The sequence below is a fragment of the Typopeltis vanoorti genome, chromosome 6, assembly GCF_054136105.1.
Source record: "Typopeltis vanoorti isolate ZY-2024b chromosome 6, IOZ_Tvanoo_1.0, whole genome shotgun sequence".
NCBI lineage: Eukaryota > Metazoa > Arthropoda > Arachnida > Uropygi > Thelyphonidae > Typopeltis > Typopeltis vanoorti.
The window spans coordinates 116,318,060-116,341,810 of NC_143554.1; the positions used below are offsets into that span (position 1 = coordinate 116,318,060).

Here is a 23,751-nt window from a genome sequence, read left to right on the forward strand (position 1 = left end):
GAAAAATTGGTTAGAAATAGAATATAGGATTGGGTTTATGACATAATATTCTGTATGATGGTCAGCATGGGTTTGTGAAGAGCAGGTCTTGTTTTAGCAATCTGCTTATGTTTTATGATAAGGTGATGAATGTATTGAATAAGGGAGAATCATATACGGTGATATTCATGGGCTTTGCAAAAGCGTTTGATAGATTATCACATGGTGCACAAGCTGCATAGTATAGGAATAGATGATATATTGGTTAGATGGATCGGAGATTCTCTGAATGATACTAGCAAGTTTGCATGGAGAGTTTTATAATGAAGCAGTATCTCAGAAAAGGAAGGTGACCAGTAGTGTACCTCAGGTTTCTATTCTTGGACCCCTACTGTTTAACTTGTTTGTTAATGATATTTCATGTGGATTGACTGGCGATCTTCAAATGTTTGCCAAAGATACAAAGTTAGATAGAATTATCAGGACTAGTGTTGATGTTAATTCTCTACAGGAAGATTTGAATACTTTTAGCTTAGAGAAATGAGTGGAGTTGCAGTTTTAATGTTAATAAATGCAAGGTGTTACACTTTGGGATACAGAGATATAAGGTTATGTACTGTATTGGTGGAGCTGTACTTCAGAAAGTGGATGAGATTGGGAGCTTGGAGTGATGGTAGATAGTGGACTAAAGTTCCAAGGGCACATTGCAAGTTACAAAGACTGCACATATCACTGCTAAGATAAAAAGTTCATTGACATGTAGGGATAAGGTGGTGGCGGTGCCTCTATATAAGACACTGGTCAGATTGGACTATTATACTCAGATTTGGTCAGCTGGTTCTCTGTGATGTGGAAACACTAGAGAGGATCCAAAGACAATTGATCAAAGTGATATCAGAATTCTGGAGTGTTGGTTGTTAACAGCATTTGAGAGAATGTGGATTACAGAGGTTGGTGGATAGGAGGAAAAGTGAAGATATGATAGACCTTCAAGTTAGTTGAGGGATTTTATCAGATTAATACAGAAGGAATTATAAAAAAAATAGATGTTAATATGGGAAGAATGAGGAAGCCATCCCTGGAAGTTGTATAAAGATGTTGTGAAGAATGGTATGAGGAGTAGATTTTTTGCATGGAGAGTTGTTGGTGAGTGGAATGCATTGTTGGAGTGAATTGTGAGTGCAGTAATGTAAATAACTTCAACGCTCATTATGATAGACATTGTTGGTAGAGTGGGCCTCCTATGATGAGTCTGACTCCGTGGAAGTTATCAAAAAAATAATAATAAATCACCTGAAAGATGAATATTATTTAAATGAAATTACACATGAAATGTTTAAAAAAACGAAAGGCCGATGTTATGGTAGCAAATATAATAAAAACATTAAGAAAAATGCACAGAAAAAAATACAAAAATTTAAAAAAATTCCTTCTGAATCTGAGTTCATTACTTTTTTTTTTTTTTTAGTCATAGCATAAGCCTTCCTTCTACAGAAACATTAAAAATTACTGCTCGTGTGTTCATTCCCAGCTGGGATTTTTACCCTGATTTGGTTTTGATAGCATATGGTTCATAGAAAAATTGAAAAAAAAAGTTTTTCAAATTCATCAGTTTGAAATTGTATATCACACCCATTGATGTTTATTATAGAAGTCTTTTGGAGATTACACATCTCCACACACTTTCATTAGGGTTTTCTATTTTGACATAGGTTTTCTTTACAAAATTCTCACCTAACTTATTGGACAATACTAAGTTTTAATCCCTTATTTCTATTATAATGTTACCTCTTATACCAGTAAATCACTGCTGATTTTTGCAATATTCCACAGATTTGACTATGCATCAAATATTGGGATGACCAGAATCTTGAAGACTGGAAATGAACTTTTCATAAACATTGACTTACTTTCCACTGATCTTATGTTCCACTAAACTTTCTTTTCTAAATATTAATGTCCATTGCAAATATTACATTATTCTATCTATGTAATGTATTGTTTAGAAACTAATGCAAGGGTAAATGTTCTCATCTATTTGTTATATTAATGTGTTTATAATGTACAAACACATTATAATGTAAAGATGAATAAGGAGAAAAAGAAATTGCTTGAGTTAATCATGGAGAAGTCGCATCAAATAAGTGGTGTTAGTGGAACTAGCTGTAGATTAAGGAACAAGCTGCTGTGTTTGTATACAAATGCTAGAAGTGTAAGAAACAAGGCAAATGAAATGGTTGCATTAATTGAGTCTGTTCACCCAAAAATTGTTGGAATAAGTGAGACATGGTTGGATGAGGATGACATCCTGACAGGAATAGAGATGGAAGGGTATGATATGTTTCGTGAGGATAGAAAGGGTAAAAGGGAGGGGGAGTGATATTGATGATAGAGAAAGAGTTATGTCCATACAAGGTAGAGATGCAAGAGGGAAACAGTGCCAGTGGTTTTGAGGCAGTATGGTGTGAGATAGAAGTGAATAGAATGAAATGCTTAGTTGGATGTTGTTATAGACCTGGTAATGTGGAATCCTTGACATGTCCGCTTCATGAAGGAGGTGGTCTGTGTGTCAGGTGTTGTGGTTAAGTTGTTGGAGAAGCTGGTGAGAACTAGGATACAGAATTGGGTTGCAATGATATTATCTTTGATGGACAGCATGGATTTGCTAAAGAGAAGTCATGTTTTAGTAATTTACTTACTTATTACAAGAAGGTGACGGCTTCCTTGAACAGGGGAGAGGGATACACGTTAGTATACTTAGATTTTGCAAAGGCTTTTGACAGATTACCACATGATAAGTTGATAGTCAAACTAGAGCAGAGGGGAGTTGGATATTAGATTAGTGCATTGGATCAGAGACTGGCTATCTCATAGGTATCAACAAGTTGTGTATGGGGGAGCAATATCCAGGAAGAGGAAAGTCACTAGTGGTATGACTCAGGGATCTGTTTTAGGGCCATTACTGTTTAACTTATATGTTAATGATATTGGTGAAGATTTGGATGGGGATATTCAGTTGTTTGCAGATGATGCAAAGTTGAACTATGAAGAGTAGAGAAACTGCTATGGTCTTACAACAGGCACGGAAATGGGGATGTGAGTTCGATGTTGCAAAATGTAAGGTTCTAAAATTTGGGAAACAAAGATGAGATGTTGAATTTATGCTTGGTGGGGATATGCTGTTGGAGCTGGAGGAAATAAGGGATCTTGGGATAATAGTGGATAAGGATCTGAAATTTAGGGGACACATGTCTCCTTTGTGTTGTCCTCACAAAATTGTGAGGACAACACAAAGAATTCTGGGAATAATGCAGAGGACACTGACTTGTAGAAGTAAGGAGATTTTTGTTCCATTGTATATGGCTTTGATTAGGCCATGCATGGACTACTGTGCCCAAATTTGGTCACCCGGTTTTCAAAAGGATTAAGAGATGTTGGAAAGAGTCCAGAGGTGACTTACTAAGGTAGTTTCTGATCTCTGGAATGTCAAATATGAGGAAAGGTTGAGAGGATGCAATTGTTTAGTCTAGTGGATAAGAAGATGAGGGGTGATATGATAAATACCTACAAGTTAGTAAGGAGTTGTTATAGGATCAATGTTGGAGAGGTTTTATAGCAAATGGTGAGAGATCAGGGGAGAACCAGAGGTCATCCCTGGAAGCTGTAATGAAACTATAATGTTTTAATAGTAACAAAAATCAGTAAAACCATTAGAGTGGTATGGATATGTACAGAATGCTTGCTGAAAGGTTTCCTTGGATTCTCCAAAATGGAAGACCTAGAGAGAAATGGATAAAAAACATCAAGTATAAGTGATCTGAACTCTTACTGAAATTTAAATAACTTGGCTGCTGATAGATTGCACTGGAAAGCTATTGTTCATGGTAACCTCAACTCATCTTAGCCAGATGAGGAAGATGATGATGAATGTATAATTGTATAACACTGTAACTATTCTTATTTGTACAGGAAAGACTTGAGTTTGAATCCTAAACTCAAGTCTTTCATACAGAAGGATGTGAAGAACTTTTATCAGGGCTTTAGCTAGTCTCATACAATGGTGTTAGGGTTGCCCTTCTGGAAACAGGCAAACCAGCCAGAAGAACATACACAATTTACAGATATATATACTGGCCTCTTAGCCTTAGTTGTTTTCGCTGGTTGTTTGTTGGTTCCACAACCAAACAAATATATTTATACATTTTTCCAGTTTTGTGTAACTAATGAGCACTGTCAAACAGGTAGTAAGGCTTATGTGTTGGCAATTCATGTAGATGATGATGTAGTGACAGTTTTGCTGTAGTTGGTGGATTAACTGGTGGAGAAGGAGAGGTATAGAATAGATTCCCTCCTTCGATAAGTCTTTAAGATTCCTTGGAGGTGTAACGAAATAATAATAATAATGGTTTTAATTCACAATACAAGATTAATAAGAAAATGATTAATGTTTATTTACTAATTTGCTGATATTTTACTTGTGTTATACCCATTTTTATAGCACAAAGAACAGTTTGTAACAGTATGCAAACAGCAACAATTAGTTAACAGTGGGTCAGATCAGCTTGACTTGGCCAAACTGACTCATTCACTTGGCCAATTATCAGCACCAGTGATTGGTTTACAGGGGATGATTTAGTTATAGGATGGAATGTGAAGAAAATTGTATTTTCAGGGAGGTTAGAGAGTACAGGATGGGAGGAGGGGTATTACTGATGATAGTTGAAGAACTGTAACCAGCAAAAATAAAAATTAAGCAAGATTTTAAGACTGAGGGTAACCGTTAATTTGAGTATGTGGTGTGAGATAGTCCAACAGCACAAAATATATTGTTGGTTGCTCCTGTTAGCTAGCAATGAGGGTTCACTGAAAGATGTGGATGCCATGCATCTGCAGATTAGCATAGTGAGTACAAACTGAGGAATTATGGAGGACTTCAACTATGGGGTCATAAATTGGAGAGAAGGAAAGGATGCAATGCAGGAGAATTTTTCACATGATAAGTTGGTAATTAATTCAGAATGGATAAGGATAGATATTGATTAGTGAATAGATATTTGTATTTAGAAAGAGGAATAGCTCAGAAGAGGAAAATTGCCAATAATCATGTGTGCCTTGTGAATAGGAGATCATTATAAGAAAATCATTTTCCTGTAAGTTTTTAATGTTTTTGTTTCATTTATCAAGGTGAGATGATAATCTTATTTCCATCTTTTTGCACCAAAGTGGAATTGCAAAGACTTCTTTTGTGTGTGGCAAGTAAAAGGAAAAATGGCTATGGAAGGATAGCTTTAGCAAGTGCTGGTGATAGGGAGGTAACAGATGAAAACAAAATAATTGAGTTACTGAGTGATCATTTTGTAATGGTGTACCATCCAGGTGGTGATAGTGCAATTTCATATGTGACGTTGAGTGATATGAGAATAGAGGTAGATGAATTGGAGGTGCTTATAATATTGCTGAAATTTTAATGCAGATATGGCCATAGGATTAGATAGCATATCAGCCCCTTGTATTATGAAAATGAGCAAGAGAATTGCATTTCTTCTGACTAAGCTGTTTAATTTAAGCCTCATGTCCGATAAGGCGACTAGGAAGTGGAATGAAAATAAGACAGTCCTGCTGTATAAAGGAAACTCCAAGACCTCAATGCTCCCTGTGGGAATAGATTGAAGTGGGTAAAAGACAGAATTCAGACTGTATGAACAGGCATATGATAATTTATAGAGGGCAATGTGGTTTTGTGAAGGGTCTCACCTTAGTAATATGCCTGCTTTTTATAATATAGTGACAGTTCAGTTGGATAAAAGAAATGGCTGCTCAGTGATACCATTGGACTTTGCAAAAACATTGAGCAAGAATTTCACATGAACTCTTTCTCATAAATTGGAGCAAATGAGAATCCATTCTCATTTGCTTCAGTGATTGAAGCCAGTGATTTGGATAAGAAATTAGTGATGGTCAGATAGAAACAAGTGGTGTATCAGGCTAGTTGAGTCTGGAGAAAAGCAGATGACTAGTGGAGTACTGTAGGACTTGATCCTCTGCTGTTTAATTTGTACATCAGTGATATAGGAAGAGAATTAAGGGTAAATATCAGTTAGTTGATAATGCAAAGCTAGAAAAAGCAGCAGTCTATGAAAATGATGTACAAATAATGCCAGGTGACTTAAATACACTGTCAGTATGAGCAGAGGATAATGGTTGCCAGTTTAATGTGACCAAGCATAAGTTCATATACTTTGAGATGAAGAGATCACAAGCCATGTACTACATTGGTGGAACTGGATTGCAGGAAATTGATGAAGCTAGTGATTTGGGAGTTATTGTGGGGAGAGAGAGAGAGAGAGAGTGTGCTAGGTGGTTTAAGTTCGTTGGATGTATTGCAAGTGGCCAAAAGTACATGATTGTTAGCTGTTGAAGAACATGCTGACAAGCAGGGATAAGGAAGTTATTATTTCCCTTTATAAGGCCACATCTGGATCACATACAGATCTGGTTGCTTGGATCCTGTGTGGAAGAAGTGCTGGAGAGAATCTAGAAGTCAGTGATCAAGATTATGGCAGGTGGAATGCTCCCTGTGGGAATAGATTGAAGGTCTGTGGGCTTCAAGAACTAGCTCATAGGTAAATAAGAGGGAACGTGATAGAATAATATAAGTTTATAAGACTGACACTGAAGACTTTTTTCAGTACATGGCAGGAAGGCAGTGAACAAGGGGTCAGCCCTGGAAATTGTAAAAGAATGGTAAACAAAGGTGTTAGCATATTTTTTTCAAGGTTGGCAAATTTTTCTTTGTCTGAGGTGATTATGAGTGCTTTGTTGGTGAATGAGTTCAAGAAGAGGTATTATTATTATTATTATTTGACACCTCCAGGGAGTCCAAAGACTCATCGAGGGAGAGTGTGCCAACAGCATCGAACGATTGTCCCCTTCCGACTACTAACCGTGCTCAAACTTACTTAACTGAGCCATTAGTAGCAGAGGCTCTACCAATCGACCAACCTTTGCCGGCTTCTTTCTCTTATAGGTATGGATATGATGGGTTTTGTCTGAACATTGGTTAGAATACTCTCCCACAATGAGTCTTTGACTCCATGGAGATGCATGTTTGCATTCCACTGATCATGATAACATGGAATGAATCTCTCTTTAAGATGGATAAACATCCCTCAAAGAAACTAAGAGCAGATAACTTATACGTGGTACTTTTGTTTTTCACATTAATTTCTTTGAATGCTTCTTTCTCTTATTGAACAAAAGTTTCTCCTACCATCTACTCCCAATTCATTCATGCATAATCTATTAATCGTGTGTGTGTGTGTGTGTGTGTGTGTGTGTTTAATGTATATAAAGTTTTTACAAGCACTGACTCTTGAAATTGTGGCCCTCTTTGCAAAATGTTTCTGTCATGTTTGATAACAGACTTGTGCTTTTTGCTCTTTTTTTGCTTATTCCAGTAACTTTCATATTCTGCACTTGTTAATTTTTATATCATTCATGCCTGCACCTGTTAATTTTTATATCATTCATGCCTGCCAAAACTATTAATTCTTTTGCTTCAGTAACATTGTTAATCTTCATATCAAGAAAAAAAGCAGGATTTCATCACACTCTCAAGCATACCCTTGATTGTGGAATCACTATATTGTATTGATTCCATGAGTGATTTCATTGGAACCCTTATAAACTCTGATTGTCCTCTGCATTACAGTACATAAGTTCCACGTCTGACTTTATGATTATATTTATATAATTGGGATTGCTTTCTTGTTAAATCTTTATTTTTGCCTGTTCAGTTTCATAAGTGTGTGCTTAAAGATAATGCTAGTTAATACAATTTATCTTTTGTCATACTGATAATGTTTATAAATGGTTTGTTAATATAAATGGCAGGAATTCATTTCAGTGTGATTCCACTTAGAATGCCAGATGCCAAGATCAGGAAGATATATATTTGTTATGGCTACCATCATATTCTTAATTTTGTTCATTGAGGACTACAGTGTAATCTTATCTTTCTTTCTTATTTTCCAGTAATTTAATTGCTTCTTTACATTACACATGATGTATTAAATGGAGGACAAGATAATTTTAAAATTAAATAGCAGTAAGAACACTTGAGCTAAAGGCTTAAATTAATGAAAGGCTGAATGGACTAGTTCTTATATTGAAGTGGTATACTTTTTCTCCTGAAAACTGAATTTTCCTCCTTCAGAAGAGACAAACAAGTATGTAAACACATTCATTCAGTAGACAGGAACTATGGAAATCAATGGGATTAATCACATGAAAAATCAAGTAACTTGGCCATTATTGTGCCATTATTCTTAATACTAGAATAAATTATGATTTTTTGGAATGAAATGAAAGACAATTTCAGGTAATGAAAGACAAAAGATAAGTGCTTTCTTAAAAGATTTTCATTGGTCAATTAATGATATGTAAAGAGTTTATATCACGCCGAAGTTATGCACTTTGACACGATGAGATTTCTAGTGGCATATTATATTAGTGAGATTATGCTACAAAAAACTAATGAGGATCTTAGAGTAATGATGGATGGGAATGCAAAGTTCAGAGGTCATATAGCAAAAGTTGCAAATACAACTCAAGGATAATTGCAATGTTGAAGTGAACTCTGGCATGTAAGGATAAGGAAGTTATTTTGCCTCTTTATTAGGCCTTGATAAGGCCACACCTGGATTATTGTGTGCAGATTTGGTCTCCCAGGTTCCAAGGGGACAAAAAAAAGCTATGGAATTGGGTACAAAGAAGAGTTACAAAGATTATATCCAGATTATGAGGACAGATTGTATGTGGATTATAGACTCCGGTTAACAGGAGAAAGAGGGATGATATGATAGAGATCTATAAACTTCTGAATGAGTGTTATAGGATATTATCTAGAAGTTAAGTTTGTTTGCAGTCAAGAAAAGGGTAAGAGCTAGGTTTTTCTCTTATAGATCAGTGAGTGAGTGGGATAGTTTGTCTTTAGGGATAGTGAGTACATCTAGTGTGAATGAAATTAAGAGAAAGGTTGACAGCTGGTTTGGATATAACCTCCCTTGATGAGTCCTTGACTCCCTGGAGGTCTCAGGTAATAATAATAATAATAATATTAAGAAACAAGGTTTCATTTTTGTGTTTATCTTTTATGATAATGTTCAAATGTTTCATAAACATTAGTACATTTAGAAATACATTTATAAAATCTGTAGCAGTAACACACTGAAAATTCTCTGTTGTCCTAATACTTCATCTTTTTTGTTTAAAAAAAAAGAAAAAAGAGTTGCTTTTCTGTATTGCTTCATTCTGCACTTTTTTTTTTTCTACCCACCTTTATAGTGAAAACACTACAATCAGTGTTCCACTAAAAATTAGAGTTTAAGTGTATTACTATTATTGTATGCAGTAAATTGAACTTGTCTTCTTTCATATAGGGAAAGAAAGTATTTTTTGTTACAAACAACAGCACCAAGTCAAGGGAGGAATATATGAAGAAATGTGAACGCCTTGGATATCAAATAAATGTGGTAAGTAATAGAGGTTCATGAAAGCAAAGTTCAGTGGGTGAACATAAAATGATAATTTTATGTTTTTCCCACTTAAATAATATGAAGAACATTAAATAATTTTATTCATATGAGGAGGTCCATTTGTAATGAAATCTCAGTGTAGTATTTTCCTGCATTTGGTGCTTATTTTTATGGTTCTGACAAAATGTCTGCAACAATAATATATTTTAGTGAACATTTAGGTAGATGAAATATAAATTTTGTACTTAAGGTTTGGATATTTTAACATGGGTGAACTTAGCATGCTCGCTATGTGCAAATGCAAGATGAAGTCGGGATTAGACATGAGTGTAAGATAAACCTGAAAGTTGACTTCAGATTATGGATTTATTCTAACATACATTTTTAAACCACTGGGCTTAACATTATTATAGTAACGTCTGATAACTTTAAGCTAGTGAATAGCACAGTCAAGAGTGTGTTTTTTAAGTAGACACTTGTTGGACTTCAATCTCCCATGTGGGATGAGATGTTACAGCCTGAGTGCATACTTCAGTAGTACCTCAGCAGTATTTTCTGGATTTTTCTTTCTCTCTTGTCAAGCCCTATTTCTCTTTTCTCACACTTCTTTCTTTTATCAGTTGACCCACTCACTAGACTTTTCTGCATTTGCTCCAGCTCCCACTTCACCCTGCATATCACTCTGCGCAACCGAGCTATCTCCCTCATTGCAGCCAACTCTTCATTCTTTACATTGGTCATACTATTCTTTCATTCAACACTTTTACTCTCTCCCTCTCTCTCTCAATCATGTCACATTCAGTCTCACTGTCAGTCCATGTGTGTTACAGTTGTTAGTTGTAATCCTGTGAAGATATCTTAGTGACAGAGATAAAATATTGGAAGCATTAAAAATTGTTTTTAATCTTTCCTAGTGCTGTCAGTACTCCATTAAATCTTCAACATGATAGATGCTATGCACAGAATCTACTGGGGAAAAACCACCATGCTCCACTAAGCAAGTTTAGAAGAGAAAGACTTTTTTTTTTAGAATCTGCAGCTGCTTCAAAAAAAATCAGCCTAATCTGAATAAATATGGATACGTCAAATGTACCAAAATACAGGAAATGTTAATCCTCTGAGATTCCAGTTTACAACCGGGGCCACTAGTAGTCACCCATAGAGGGTCTCTACCTAATTAGGATTTAGTGTTTCCTCCACATGTTTCACTTAGCTTTGTTGCTTTAGTGTGTTACGAGCTTTATATTGTACTCTCTGAACATGTCTCTGTGACTGAGGTGAAATACTGGAAGAATTAGATAATGTTTTTAATCCTGTCACAGTACTGGTTTTACTCTATTAAGCCCCCAAATGAGTTGCTCCTAGCATCTAAGCCTTAACATACAACAAGCATTTTAAATTATTTAAACATATTTCAAATAGTTTCAATAATTATGATTTTTGAATTAAAATTCATACAGTAAGTTAATAGTATTTGTTATAATTGCTCAGAAAGTAATTTCAAGTTATTCTTTAAACAAAAAGCAAATTTAACATCATAATATATCCTAATTATGAAATATATAATCCACAAAATACTGCTGAGGTATGCACTCAGGCTTTCACATCTCATCCCACATGGGAGATTGAAGTCCTTTTGTACTGATTCCAACAAGAGTCTACTTAAAAGATAGCACACTCTTGACTAGCGGCAATGTTATTCAGAACAAGCAGGAGGAATTTTTGGCATTGGTTGTCTTATCCTGGCCAGAGGTTATTGGCATTAGTGAGATATGGCTAACAGGAGATGATATAGTTAGTGGGATAGAATGTGAAGGATATGGTGTGTTCATGGAGGATAGAGAGAGAGAGAAAAGAATGGGGGGAAAGGAGTGTTATTGATGATGGTTGATGAACTGCAATCAAGGAGAGTAGACGTTCAACTGCAGGTCAGTGAAAATGGCATTTGAGTCTAACTGGTATGAGATTGAGGCCAGCCGAACAAAATATACAGTTGGATGCTGCTATAGACCAGGGGATGGAAAATATGATGGAGATAGTATGCATCAGCAAATAGACTCAATGAGTGGAGGATAGGTAATTATTATGGGTGATTTCAACTATGGGAACATGGATTGGAAGGAGGAGAAGACACACACGGGAGGGGGAAGAAATGGAATTTATACAGTTACTAAAGGATAATTACCTGAAACAGCATGTGATGGAATATACTAGGGGTTTGAGAGTGCTCAATCTAGTAATTGCATCTGCAAATTTGTCTATAATGAATATGACTACATTGCCACTAATTAGTGGGAGTGATCATATGGTTTTGACCTGGGAGGTGGCTAAATGTATGGAATTTGCAGTTAAGATAGGAAGATATATGTGGAATTTCAGGTAAGTATGACAAGCTTAGAAGATTACTTGGATCGGTTCCAATGCTTGTAAAACTGCAAGGGCTGAATGTTAATAGTACATGGGAAGTGGTAAAGGAATGCTTGAGGGAGGCAAAGCAGACTGCATACCTAGAGTCAGGAGAGTAAATCAAGTGGAAGTTAAATGGATGAATATCATCATTAATCTGGAGCTGCAAAAAAAAAGAAAAGAAACAATTGTGGGGAATTTAAGGAGAAAGGTTACCTGCAGGCACATGAACAGTATAAGGCACAGGCCAGAAGAGTAACTAGTATGGTAAGAAAGGCATAAGCAGATTATGAAAGGAAGTTAGCAATGCAGGCTAAAGAGAATCCCAAACAGTTCTTTCAACATGCTGCAAGTAAAAGAAAGAATGTATGTGACAGAATGAGTTAATGAATGGCAATAGTAAGAAGGTAACTGAATCAGTCAAAATAGTAGAATTACTAAGTGAAAACTTTTCAAGAGTATATCATCCAGGTGTTGATATTGCTGGAACGAGAGAGCCAAAGGCTTATATGGCAACTGAGGTAAATGAAATGGAGGTACATAGCATATTACAGAACATCAATGTATACAGCTGTGGGATTGGATGGTATACAAGCTCAAGTTTTACATGAATTGGCAAGGCAATTGTCAGTGTCCTTGACCATATTGTTTAATCTAAATCTCAGTTCTGGATTAGTCCCAAGGGGGTGGAAAGAGGGGGGGAAAATTAAGGAGGCTCCAAGACTGATGTAGTAAATTACCGACTGATCAGCATATCAGAATTTGTTGTCAAAGTGTTGGAGAAGTTGGTTAGGAGCAAAATACAGGAATGGAGAGATGGAATGGGATACTGCCTCAGTAATTTGCTCATGTTTTATAATACAGTGACAGCTGAGTTGGATAATGGTAATAGGTTTACAGTGATACTGCTAAACTTTGTAAAGGCCTTTGACAGGATACCACATGGATTTCTAATCAGTGAACTGCAGCACATGGGGATAGAAATATAGGGTTGATGAGATGGATAGAAGGGTGGTTGATGGTGAGATAGAGAAGTAGTTTATTCAGGAGTAGAGTCCAAAAGAAGGCCTGTGACTAGTAATGTGCCGCAGGGTTCTGTTCTTGGGCTGCTACTGTTTAATTTGTTCATTAATGATATAGGAAAGGATCCAAGAAGAACTGTTTAGTTATTTGCCAATGATGCAAAGTCAGGTAGAGCAAGTTAATACAGATGTCAAAATTTTCATTTGATTTGGATAGATTGCAGATGGGCAAAGTAGAAGGGATGTCAGTTTAATGTGGCAAAGTGTAAGGTTATGCATTTTGGGGTGAAAAGATTACCAGCAATATACCACAATAGTGGAACTGTACTCCAGGAAATTGACAAAGCCAGAGACTTGGGAGTGTTAGTGGATAGAGAGTTAAAGTTTAAGGGGGTGAAAGTGGCTAAAGCAGCTCATCAGATCACTTGGTTACTGAAGAATACTTTGAGCAGAGATAAGCAAGTTATCGTTCCTTTTTATCGAGCCTTGATTAGACCCCATCTTGCACACAGATCTGGGTGCTAGGGTTGGTGATGAGGAGGTTGTAGAGAGGATCCAGAGGCAAGTGACCAAGATGGTAGCAGATCTATGGAATGAACCTTACGAGAACAGATTGAAGATTTGTGGGTTACAGAAACTGCTTGATAGGCGAAAAAGGGTTGATATGATTGAGACATACAAATTACTGAAGGGTTATTACAAGATTAATTCAGAGGAAATTTTTCAGAACAGGTCTTGTGGTGGGAGAACTAGAGGCCATCCATGAAAACTGAGTAAGAGCATAGTTAGCAAGGATGTTAGGACTAGGTTTTTTGTTTGGAGATAGTAGGAAATCAGTGGAATAGATTGCCAGAATCTGTTGTGGGTGCCATGACTGTGAATGAGTTCAAAGCAAAGTATGATAGATACCGTGCAAATGTTGGATAGTTCTCAACGTGATTTTTAGGGCCTCTCTCAATGAGTCTAAGGACTCCGTGGAGTTGCCCATAATAATAATAAAAAGGTAACACAATACTGAATGAAACACATGGCTATGACTCTAGAGTCCTATGTAGGAATGTGCTGGTTGATTTTTGAATGCTGTTACAGATTCCAAAAACAGTCTTTCTTAAATTTACTGTGATGTAATATGGTAGTTTTCTTCCAGGAGTTCCTGTGAGTAGTATCCGATACATGGTCCACAAGACCAGATTGTTATCTGGTCTTGTTACAATTAGATTTGCAATATAAGTTTTAAAATGGGTGGAGTTTTTTTTATGTCAGATGTTTTTTTAGCCACTGAGGAAAGGGGGGGGCTACAATTTCATTAACTATGTGAATAATTTATAACAAGTGGAATCAGTATTGTCCAACTTTGTTAAAAAAAAAAAAAAACCATCCTCTGCACAACCTTCAGCCCTTACTTTAAACTAGCTGTCCTTATAAGTCCACTAAGTACTAAATCCTTTTTCTCTCTCAGTTCCTGGTGTATATAGAGTTCCCTTTTCCTGAAAGTTGCCCTACTGTGGACAGAGGAAATGATGATGATAATGTTCTTCTATGTGGATGATAGCTGATCTTCATGGTTGGAAGATCAGCTATCATCCACATAGAAGAACATTAAAAATACATCTGCAATCATGGCTATGGTTAGTCAGGTCTTTCAGACAATGCTTTAGATACTACAAATTTAAATACATATTGATTTTTATTTTAAAATGATAGTATTCAATTAATAAAATATGTATTTTATTAAATCTCATATATTCAGGAAAAGTAAATTTTCCTGAATATATGAAATGGGAAAATATTCAGCATTTATACAATGTGGAAATTCTAATCTTGATATTACCAAAATTAGAATTCAACCTTGCAAACAATATTTTGTTTCATTGAAATCTTAGCTCCTTTTTTTTTTTTTTTGTTTTTTTTTGTTTATTAACAAATAGCAAATTATCAGTGTGTGTTTAACACTGATTTTGAAATGTCTAAAGGAGGAAACTTGCTTCATGTCCAAGTAGCTATTATTCTTTCTGCTTTTTATTAGCTACAACTTTGATCAGTTGATGTTGACATCTCTTATATATTCAGGGTACTGCAGTATTATTACCTATAGAGAAGATAAATGTCTTCCTGCTGTTTCATGCAAACACCATTTAGTGTTTTCCTTGATTTTTCTCTGAAAAGAGATCAAAAGATACTTGTCTGTTTTAGATACTAAAAGGTCTTTTGATTTTGGTGGCATGTTTAGTGTTCAGTGATTCAGAGTTGTTTGTTCCTTGTTTTGTCATGTTTCTATTATCCTATTCCATTTTATCCTGCAGCATGGAAACCAGCCTTTATTTGACCCATTTCTAAGAAAGATGATGAATTTTTATCCTAGCCTTTTTACATTCTTTATCTTAGCCTTTCACCATCTGGAAACCTTTCAAATCATTAAAGATTATGTGGATACAGATTTTGCTGTGTTGAATAACAAGGAATCTTCTTAATTTTGAAAGTTTTTCCACTTGTTGAATTAAATTATGAATTAAAAATGCCAAGAAATTATGTTTTCAGCATCCTTTATCCAAGTGCAAGCATATAATGTTTATACATGGAATATCTTCACGACTGAGCTACTTGTATATAGAGGCTAATGACTTCACATCAGTTGCCTTAGTATCCCATAATGCAAAGCCCACACCTTTTCAGATGTGTATAATGCACTGCATTATATGAAAGGTCACCAACCAGACCAGTTTCAATCTTTATTAAGGTCTTATCAGTGAGAGCTAGACCCAAAAGAAATACCAAGGTCGAATTAATTCAGGTCATATTTCTTGTTTAATTTTTAATTTAATTTGCAACCGAGTGAAAAAAAACTTTCTGTATTTATCTCTAATCCAAAGAATTTTAATAAAGTGATATACTTTTTTGCTACTTATATATAGAGAGGCTGGCTTCACATCAATTGCCTACATATCCCATAAAGCAAAGTCCATGCCCTTTCAGATGTGTGTAATGCAATGCATTATGGGAAGGGTCATACTTCAATCTTTATTGAAGTCATGAAGATACTTCACATGCAGACATTGTTTGCTTAGATTTGGATAGAGGATTAAACCAAGAATATAATTTCTTGGCATCTTTAATTTAAAGGAATCTTCTTGATTATGCCACTGTAAAAGTTGGGAGAAATTGAAGTGGTTGCTTGATATCTGACATGGCCAAGTGACTTGGTATCTTAGAAATTTAACTAATACTCTTATAGGGCAGTTAATTCCTTTCTGCATTATCCATGTGTATCAGTTGCATATATTTTCTGGCTAGTTTGTCTTTTTCCTCCCTTAGTTTCTGAAAGGAAAATCTGTGCCATCTCCATATGAAACTGGATAGCTCACCTTTACCATGGTAGTAGACTCACTATCTTTACTCTTTTATTCTTCTTATTTACTTGTATCAGCAAATATCTTCTTGCCTGTCAATTGCTAGATCATTAGTACCTACCAGAAAACATCTCTTTCACTTTCCCCCTCTGCATTGTTACAGAATCACTAATATTCTTGATCTTATCATGCAATTTCTATACAAAACATTTTTATCTTCCATCTTTTGCTCTTTCATGTTGTACTTTTCCTGCATCTTTTACTTCTCTGTGATACCACTCACAAGTAGTTTCTCCAATCATTTTATCTCATGTTTTGTGAAGGATACATCTTACTTGCTTCCAATTCTTGCAACCTTCCAAGGCCAAAGAGCATGTTGATCATCTTTTTTGACATTAAGGGGATTATGCGCTGAGAATAATTTGTCCCATCCAGTCAGACAGTCAATGCAGAATTCTACTGCAATGTTTTAAGGTGGTTGATAGAAGATATTTGAAGTGGCCGAGAACTAAATTTTTCTCTCATAGAGTGAATGATTGGAATGGATTGCCATTGGATGTTGTGTGGGCAAATAGTGTTAATAATTTCAAGAATAAGGATGGCTGAGTGCCTGTATGGCTCGGTGGCAGTGGCTCTTGCATCCTCTGCACTAGACCGCCCAAAGATAGACTTAAGTTCAAGTTTAGTCCTTGACTGGAGGAACTTTTTCTAACCCTTTCTTCGACCAGTTCCCAAGTTAGTTGATTTCTGGCATGGGCAAGTGGTTTTTTTTTTCTCCTGGAAACTTGGGTTTTTTATCCCTTAAACTGAAGAAAATCGACAGTCGATCCCGCATTATTTCAAATAGTAATATATCCTGTTAGGGTTAGGTACAAGGAAATGTCAGCACTTGCTTGCTCATCTCTTTATCAGTTGCTGCTTATAATTAATGATAGTTATGGACTAGCTATTTCTGGCTACTGGTGGAAATTGAACTACCCACTCAGTCTCCAAAAGCAAGACAGGATTAAAAAAGGTCCCTATAATGAAATTATGGGGACCTAATGAAAGGCATTAGCTGATTATTTATTCCAATAGCTGGTGCAGGTAGTATGTGGCCTCCCTTGGTGACTCATTGGAGGTCTCTGTTAATAATAATAATATCACTTATCTGTGATTCTTTTTACTGCACTCTTTGCTTCATTTCAAAGATTCTTCTTGAGCCTTTAAAATATTTTGCCACCTTAATGATATTTGTATAGTCTCTTTGCATGACCTTTGTTTAGCTACTTTTACACCTATCCTAGCCCCAGTTACATTTTTCTCTGTACTTGCACAGGGCATCTGTTAACTTATTTACCAGGAACTTTTGATATGCTGTCTACTTTTCCATGACTGTCCCTTTACTTCTTGAGTTCCCCACAGAAGTCTGGTTTTTCTATCCTTTCACGCAACTTCATCACGTGCTTCTGGATTTCCGGACAAGAAGTCTTAGGTAGAAATCATGGTGTCACCAAAAAATAACTGCTAAAAAAGGGTTCTGTGTGTGTGTGTGTGTGTGTGTGTGTGTGTGTGTGTGTGTGTGTGTGTGTGTGTGTGTGAGAGAGAGAGAGAGAGAGAAACAACTCAAGATTGAGTTTTACTAGTATTTACATTTAAAGGATTACATTCAAAACCTCTTTGAAGAATGGTTTGGATATCAGAATTTATGGTTTCACACTTAGATATTTCAGATTTTGATCATTTTTCTTTTGCAAGGATTGTCAAATGAGAAAGGAGTGCAGTATCATCAGCAGAAGTGTGGATTGGATTTGCAGCTAACTTGAATAGTTCATTGACGCTACTGGTTGATTGATTGAGCCTTTAAAATATTTTGCCACCTTAATTTCTGTTAATAACTTTGTAAATTTCAAAGTTTGATGATAAAGGATCCATTACCGTGATGTGTAATGTGGAAATAGATTGATAGCTGGCAAATTAGTTGCAGGACAAACCATACAGTGGAAGCATACTTTTAATAGGTCTTGGTGCTAAACACAATCACATTTTAGAGTTATCAAGAGTAACTACACTGCTTGGAAAGAAGTCAACAGACACCATAGTATAAGGAACAAACAGCCATAGCACCCACTTTAATAAGATATAGGACCTTCTTTCACTGCGATGACTGCAGCAATTCTACGGGACATACTTTCCACAAGCATACTATAGCGGTCAATGGGCATTTTGGACCATTCTTCCTGTAAGCATGTAATGAAATTGAGGCAGACGTCTCTTGACCTTACCCGATGATCCAGTTCATTCCACAGATGTTCATTATGGTTCATTATTATGGAGATCAGGGCTCTGTGGCGGCCAGTCAAGTGTGGTGATATCATGTCCACAAACCACGCAGTTACAGAGTCCTGATCTCAACCCACAGCGCAAGACAATGCACTGTGACACATTGCATTGTCTTGCTGAAAGAGACATGGTCATTTCCATTGAAACACCACAAAGTAGGAAGCATTACATTGTCCAGAATGTTGAGATACCTCTCAGAGTTCTTTGTTCATGCACCACAAACAGTGGTCCGAAACCAAATCAGTAAAAATGTATAGATTATGTACAGATTAAACAATGTAGGTGAAAGAGAGCACCCCTGTCTTACACCTCTACGTATTTTTGCTATTGCAGTTTTTGTTGTATTGCTGGCTGCTTCTATTAGGGCTTTTTGATGCTTGTAAAGATTAAATAAGCCTTCTATCTCTCCAATCTACCTTTATTGTTTTTAGGAGGTGAAACATTTGATTCCAGTCAATACTATCGAAGGCTTTCTCCAAGTCAAGAAAGACTATCAGAGTATTTTGATTCTTCTCCGATCTTCTTTCAATAACTGTTCTTAGAGCTAGGATTGCTTCTCTTGTCCCCTTCTGTTTCCTGAATTCAAACTGGTCATTGCCAACATATTCTTCAACCTTCTTTGTTAGTCTTTTTTATATAATTTTGAGTAGTGTTTTTGAAGCATGTGATATTAAGCTTATTGTTCGATGATTTTCACACTTGTTTGCATTATTTGCTTTAGGAATGGGTATGATAGAGCATTGTGTAAAATCTTTGGGGATGATCCCTGTTTCATAAATATCCTTTATGATCTTGAAAAGGTATGACTTTGTTATGTTTCCTGAGTATTTTATTAATTCTGAAGGGATGTTATCAGTGCCTGGTGCCTTGTTGGTTGACAATGCATTCAGTGCCCATTCAAATTCATCTTTTAATATAGTTGGACTAATTTTTTCCACATCAAGTCTTGTTTCATTTTCTATTGCCTTGGCATCTAGATCTTTTCCACTATGGATCTTCTAAGTACTCCTTCCATCTTTCCAAAATTTCTTCCTTATCTATAAGTATGTTCCCCTGTTTATTTTGAGACATTGAGGTAAGTACACTTAATTATTTCTACAATACAAATACATTGGTAATTTGCAGTAGCTTTCCTTATAAGCATTGGCATACAGCACTAATTTAAATATGACAATTAAATAAAACATATCAAGAAATTTACATTCTTGTTTTACCAAGTATAAGCAAAGTTTTCATGCGAAGCATATTCACAACTAGATTACTTGTATATAGAGACTGATGACTTTACATCAATTGTCTTAGTATCCCATAATGCATATCATTATACACATCATTTTGGATGTGCATAATGATATGTATTATGGGAAGAGTTACTACCCAGATCAGTTTCAACCTTTATTGAGGTATTGTTAAAGTGCAGGGGTACCTCTCCAAAAACTCTGAGTGATCTACAAGATCACTCTAAATCTCACTGAGCAACCCAAGGATTACTACTAAACTCATCACTCCAGAACAGGAAACTCAGCAGTGGCTTCATTCAGAGACAGGCAAAAACCCATCACCAAACAGAGCCACTCTCCTCCCCATAGCAAGAAAGCAAGAAAGTTCAAAGACAAACATTAAATGTCATCATTGGAAGCCAGACCTAGATGAGATACCAAGGTTGAATTATTGCAGAAGTCATATACTTCCCATATACAAGTACCAAAAAAGTATATCACCTTATTATTAAAATTATCTGGATTAGAGATAGATGCAGAAAGTTTTTTCACTTGGTTTCAAATTAAATTAAACAAGAAATATGACTTCTGAATTAATTCAACCTAGGTATCCCTTTTGGATCTGGTCTTGCTAAGGAGACCTTAATAAAAATTTAAACTGGTCTGGGTAGTGACTTTCCCATAAATCATAGTGTTATACATACATGAAAGCATGTGTGCTTTGCATTATGGAATACTAAGCCAATTGATGTGAAGTTATCAGCCTAGTCATGAGGATACTTCATATGCAAACTTTGTTTGCTTGAACTTGGATAAAATATAAAGCAAGAATATGATTTCTTGGCATGTTTAATTTAATTTGCAACCAAGTGATAAAACTTTTAGCATGACAAATCATAGGAATGCATTTATTAGCTAAATTTCTATCTAAATTTTGTTTTCATATAAAATGAGACTTCAGTGGCTAATGACAAAGTTGAAAGAAGAAAAAAAAAACTTCTTTCTTGCTACATACAAAAAAGAAATTTACATTTAAATAACTTCATAAAATATTAGTACATTACAATAAATTGTAGAACTTTAAATTTAATTTTTTTATGTTTAATTTGTGGAATATCTGAATTTTAATATGGATATCTTATAGGTATAATACTGTATACCCAAGTTCAGGATGAATCAGGTAGGAGCTTGTTGAATAAGTAGTATCTTTGAGCAAGAGGTTGTAAGAGGAAAAATAGTTGTGATCAGCAAACTTAATTTGCAGTACGAGGAACTGGCAAGAAGGATAACCAGCATGGTTAGGAAGGCAGAATCAGATTATGAGAAGAAATTAGCTGAGCAAAGCAATGGAAATCCCAAAAGGTTCTTTCACTTTGCATTAAGGAAGAATGACTATGAAAAGATAACTTTAATAAGCACTGATTGTAGCAAAAGTTGACAGAAGCATGTAAAAATAGTCGAGTTACCAAGTGACCACTTTGCAAGAGTATTATGTAAGAGAGGAAATTGCAGTATCAGATGTGACTGGAACTGATGTGCAAATAATTACATGAATTGGAAGACTTTGGTTATTGCAAAATGTTAATGTGAAAATTGTCATGGGGGATTGAATATCAGATGAAATTGTGTATTACGAGAATATGCACAAGAATTGGCATTTCCTCTGACCATGCTTAGTCTTGGCTCTGGTAAAATCCCAAGGGAGTGGAAGGAGGGCAAAATAATTCTGTTGCATAAAGGAGGCTTCAAGACAGGTAGCAAATTATATACCACCACCACTCCAGTATCTCTGGAGCGGTGGTGGCGGTGGTGGTAAAGAGATTGGGAAAAGTTGGTCAAAGACAGAATTCAGGAATGAGTGGATGAAACTATACTCTGTGAGATAGCACGACTTTGTGAAGAGTAGTCATGCCTTAATATTTACTCCCTTTTTATAATATTGACAGTTGGATGTGGTGATACTGCTATGTGATGATACTGCTGGATTTTGGGATATGAGTGACTGATGTCAAAGAGTAGCATATAGAGGAACAGAATTCAGGAGAAAGCAGGCTACTAGCAGCATGCTGCAGAGCTTTGTCCACTGTTGTTATTTTGTATATAAAGTATATAGAAAATTATGTGAAAGGAAATATTATATTCAGTTGTTTGATGGTGCAAAATTTGGGTAGTAGTAGTAATAGTTATTAAAAGCAATGTAGAGAGCTTGTAGGCTGACAATATAGACAAAAGATAATTGATGCCAGTTTAATGTAAAGCTATGCATTTTGGGATGAAAAGATTGCAAGTTTTGTTGATGGAAATTTTCTCCAGGAAGCTGAGGCTAGGGATTTGGTGGTATTGGCAGACCGAGTTGAAGTTTGGAGGACCTATTAATAGCAAAATTGGCCAAGTTAGCTCATAGGATTACATTACTTATGGCAAAACACATTAACAAGCAGAAATAAAGGAGTTATCATTGCTCTTTATAATGCTTAAAGGACCTCCATAGATTACTCGGTATCAACACTGCTCTTCAGTTGGAAAGAGATGCATTTGAATCCATTCTAGGATTCAAAGAACCTTCATCAGGGTTTATCAAGTAAAGGCAAGTTAGTCAGTCTCATATGAAGGTGGCAGGATTTTTCCTCCTGGAAACAGCTCCTTCATCCTGCAAAACAGGAAAACCAAATTAGAAGAAAACATGCAATTTACAGTCAACCAATGGAGATAGGATTAGCTGTGCTGTCATAAGCAGTAAGTAACCAAGTTATTTAGCTGTGATATGCCATTGAGCCTAACATGAAAGAGGTAATGGGATAGAAAGATTACAAACTGTGTACTCCAATTGATGGACTTATCCTCCAGGAAATTGATGAAACTAGGGATTTGGGGATGTTAATAGATAGAAAATTGAGTTTCAGAGGGGGCATATTGCAAAAGTGGTCAAGGTAGCTCATAGGATTAAAACAAAATTAAGGATTAGCTCATAGGATTACTTATCGAAAAACACATTACAGGCAGAAAGAGGCATTCATTGCTCTTTAAGCTTTGATACAGCCACATCTAAATTACTAATGTACAAATCTGGTCACCTGGGTTTCCCTGGAATGAGGAAGTGGTGGAAAAGATCAAGATGGTAGGTGGCATGTGGATTGCAAAATTTGGTTGATAGGTTGAAACCTATAAGTTACTAATAGGGTTTTATAAGATTGATGCTGGAGTTATTTTGCTTGACTAGAGGGACAGAACAACAGATTATCCTTGGAAATTAGTAAGAGTATTGTTAGCAAGGATGTGAAGACTAGATTTTTTACTTTGAGAGTGGTGAATGAGTAGAATGGATTGTTAGTCTGTTACCTGTGATTGCATTGAAGGAGGAGTATGATAAACATTATGTGGATAGTATGAGTTTCTCATGATGAGCTCTGACTCCATGGAGGTTCCTGTATAATAATAATAATTACATGCTGAAAGAAGTAATGAAAAAGAAATATAGGTAAAGATTTCTTTGTTAAGTTTGCAGGATGTGAACTTTCCTATTAATATTCCCTGATGCATTTTAGAGATCCTTTGTACCTCTGGTTTATTCCACTTTGACCAAGAAGATCTGTTGCTGTTTGTCATAAGCAACATATTACCACTGAACATGGGGGGGGGGGGGTTCTCTGGAAGAAGCCTAAAGTTCTTTACAAGATCTGCTGGACTGTTTATATCTGTTATGGACAGTAGCTTGTCCATAATAATACTACACATTGCTAGGACTTGTTACAATTAGACAGTGCATCTCTCTTAAAATTCATGATTTCGTAACAGCATTGCTGATCTTGTCATATATGTTTGTGCTTTTGTTCCAATTTTTCATACTGAGGATGCCTACAGTGTTGATAGATGATAATTTTTATAAATAACTTTTACCCCCTTAAGTAATTCATTTTTT

The 23,751-nt window shown here is 35.8% G+C and overlaps 1 protein-coding gene across 1 annotated transcript in view; it reads left to right on the forward strand.

The window, feature by feature from the left end:
• The window catches only part of LOC150105845 (phosphoglycolate phosphatase-like), an 88,452-nt gene that overhangs the window by 21,605 nt on the left and 43,096 nt on the right, over positions 1-23,751 (forward strand). The window contains exon 3 of the mRNA XM_090393619.1: positions 9,420-9,512. Coding sequence (XP_090249745.1) covers positions 9,420-9,512 — 93 coding nt within the window. The remainder of the gene's footprint in view (positions 1-9,419; positions 9,513-23,751) is intronic.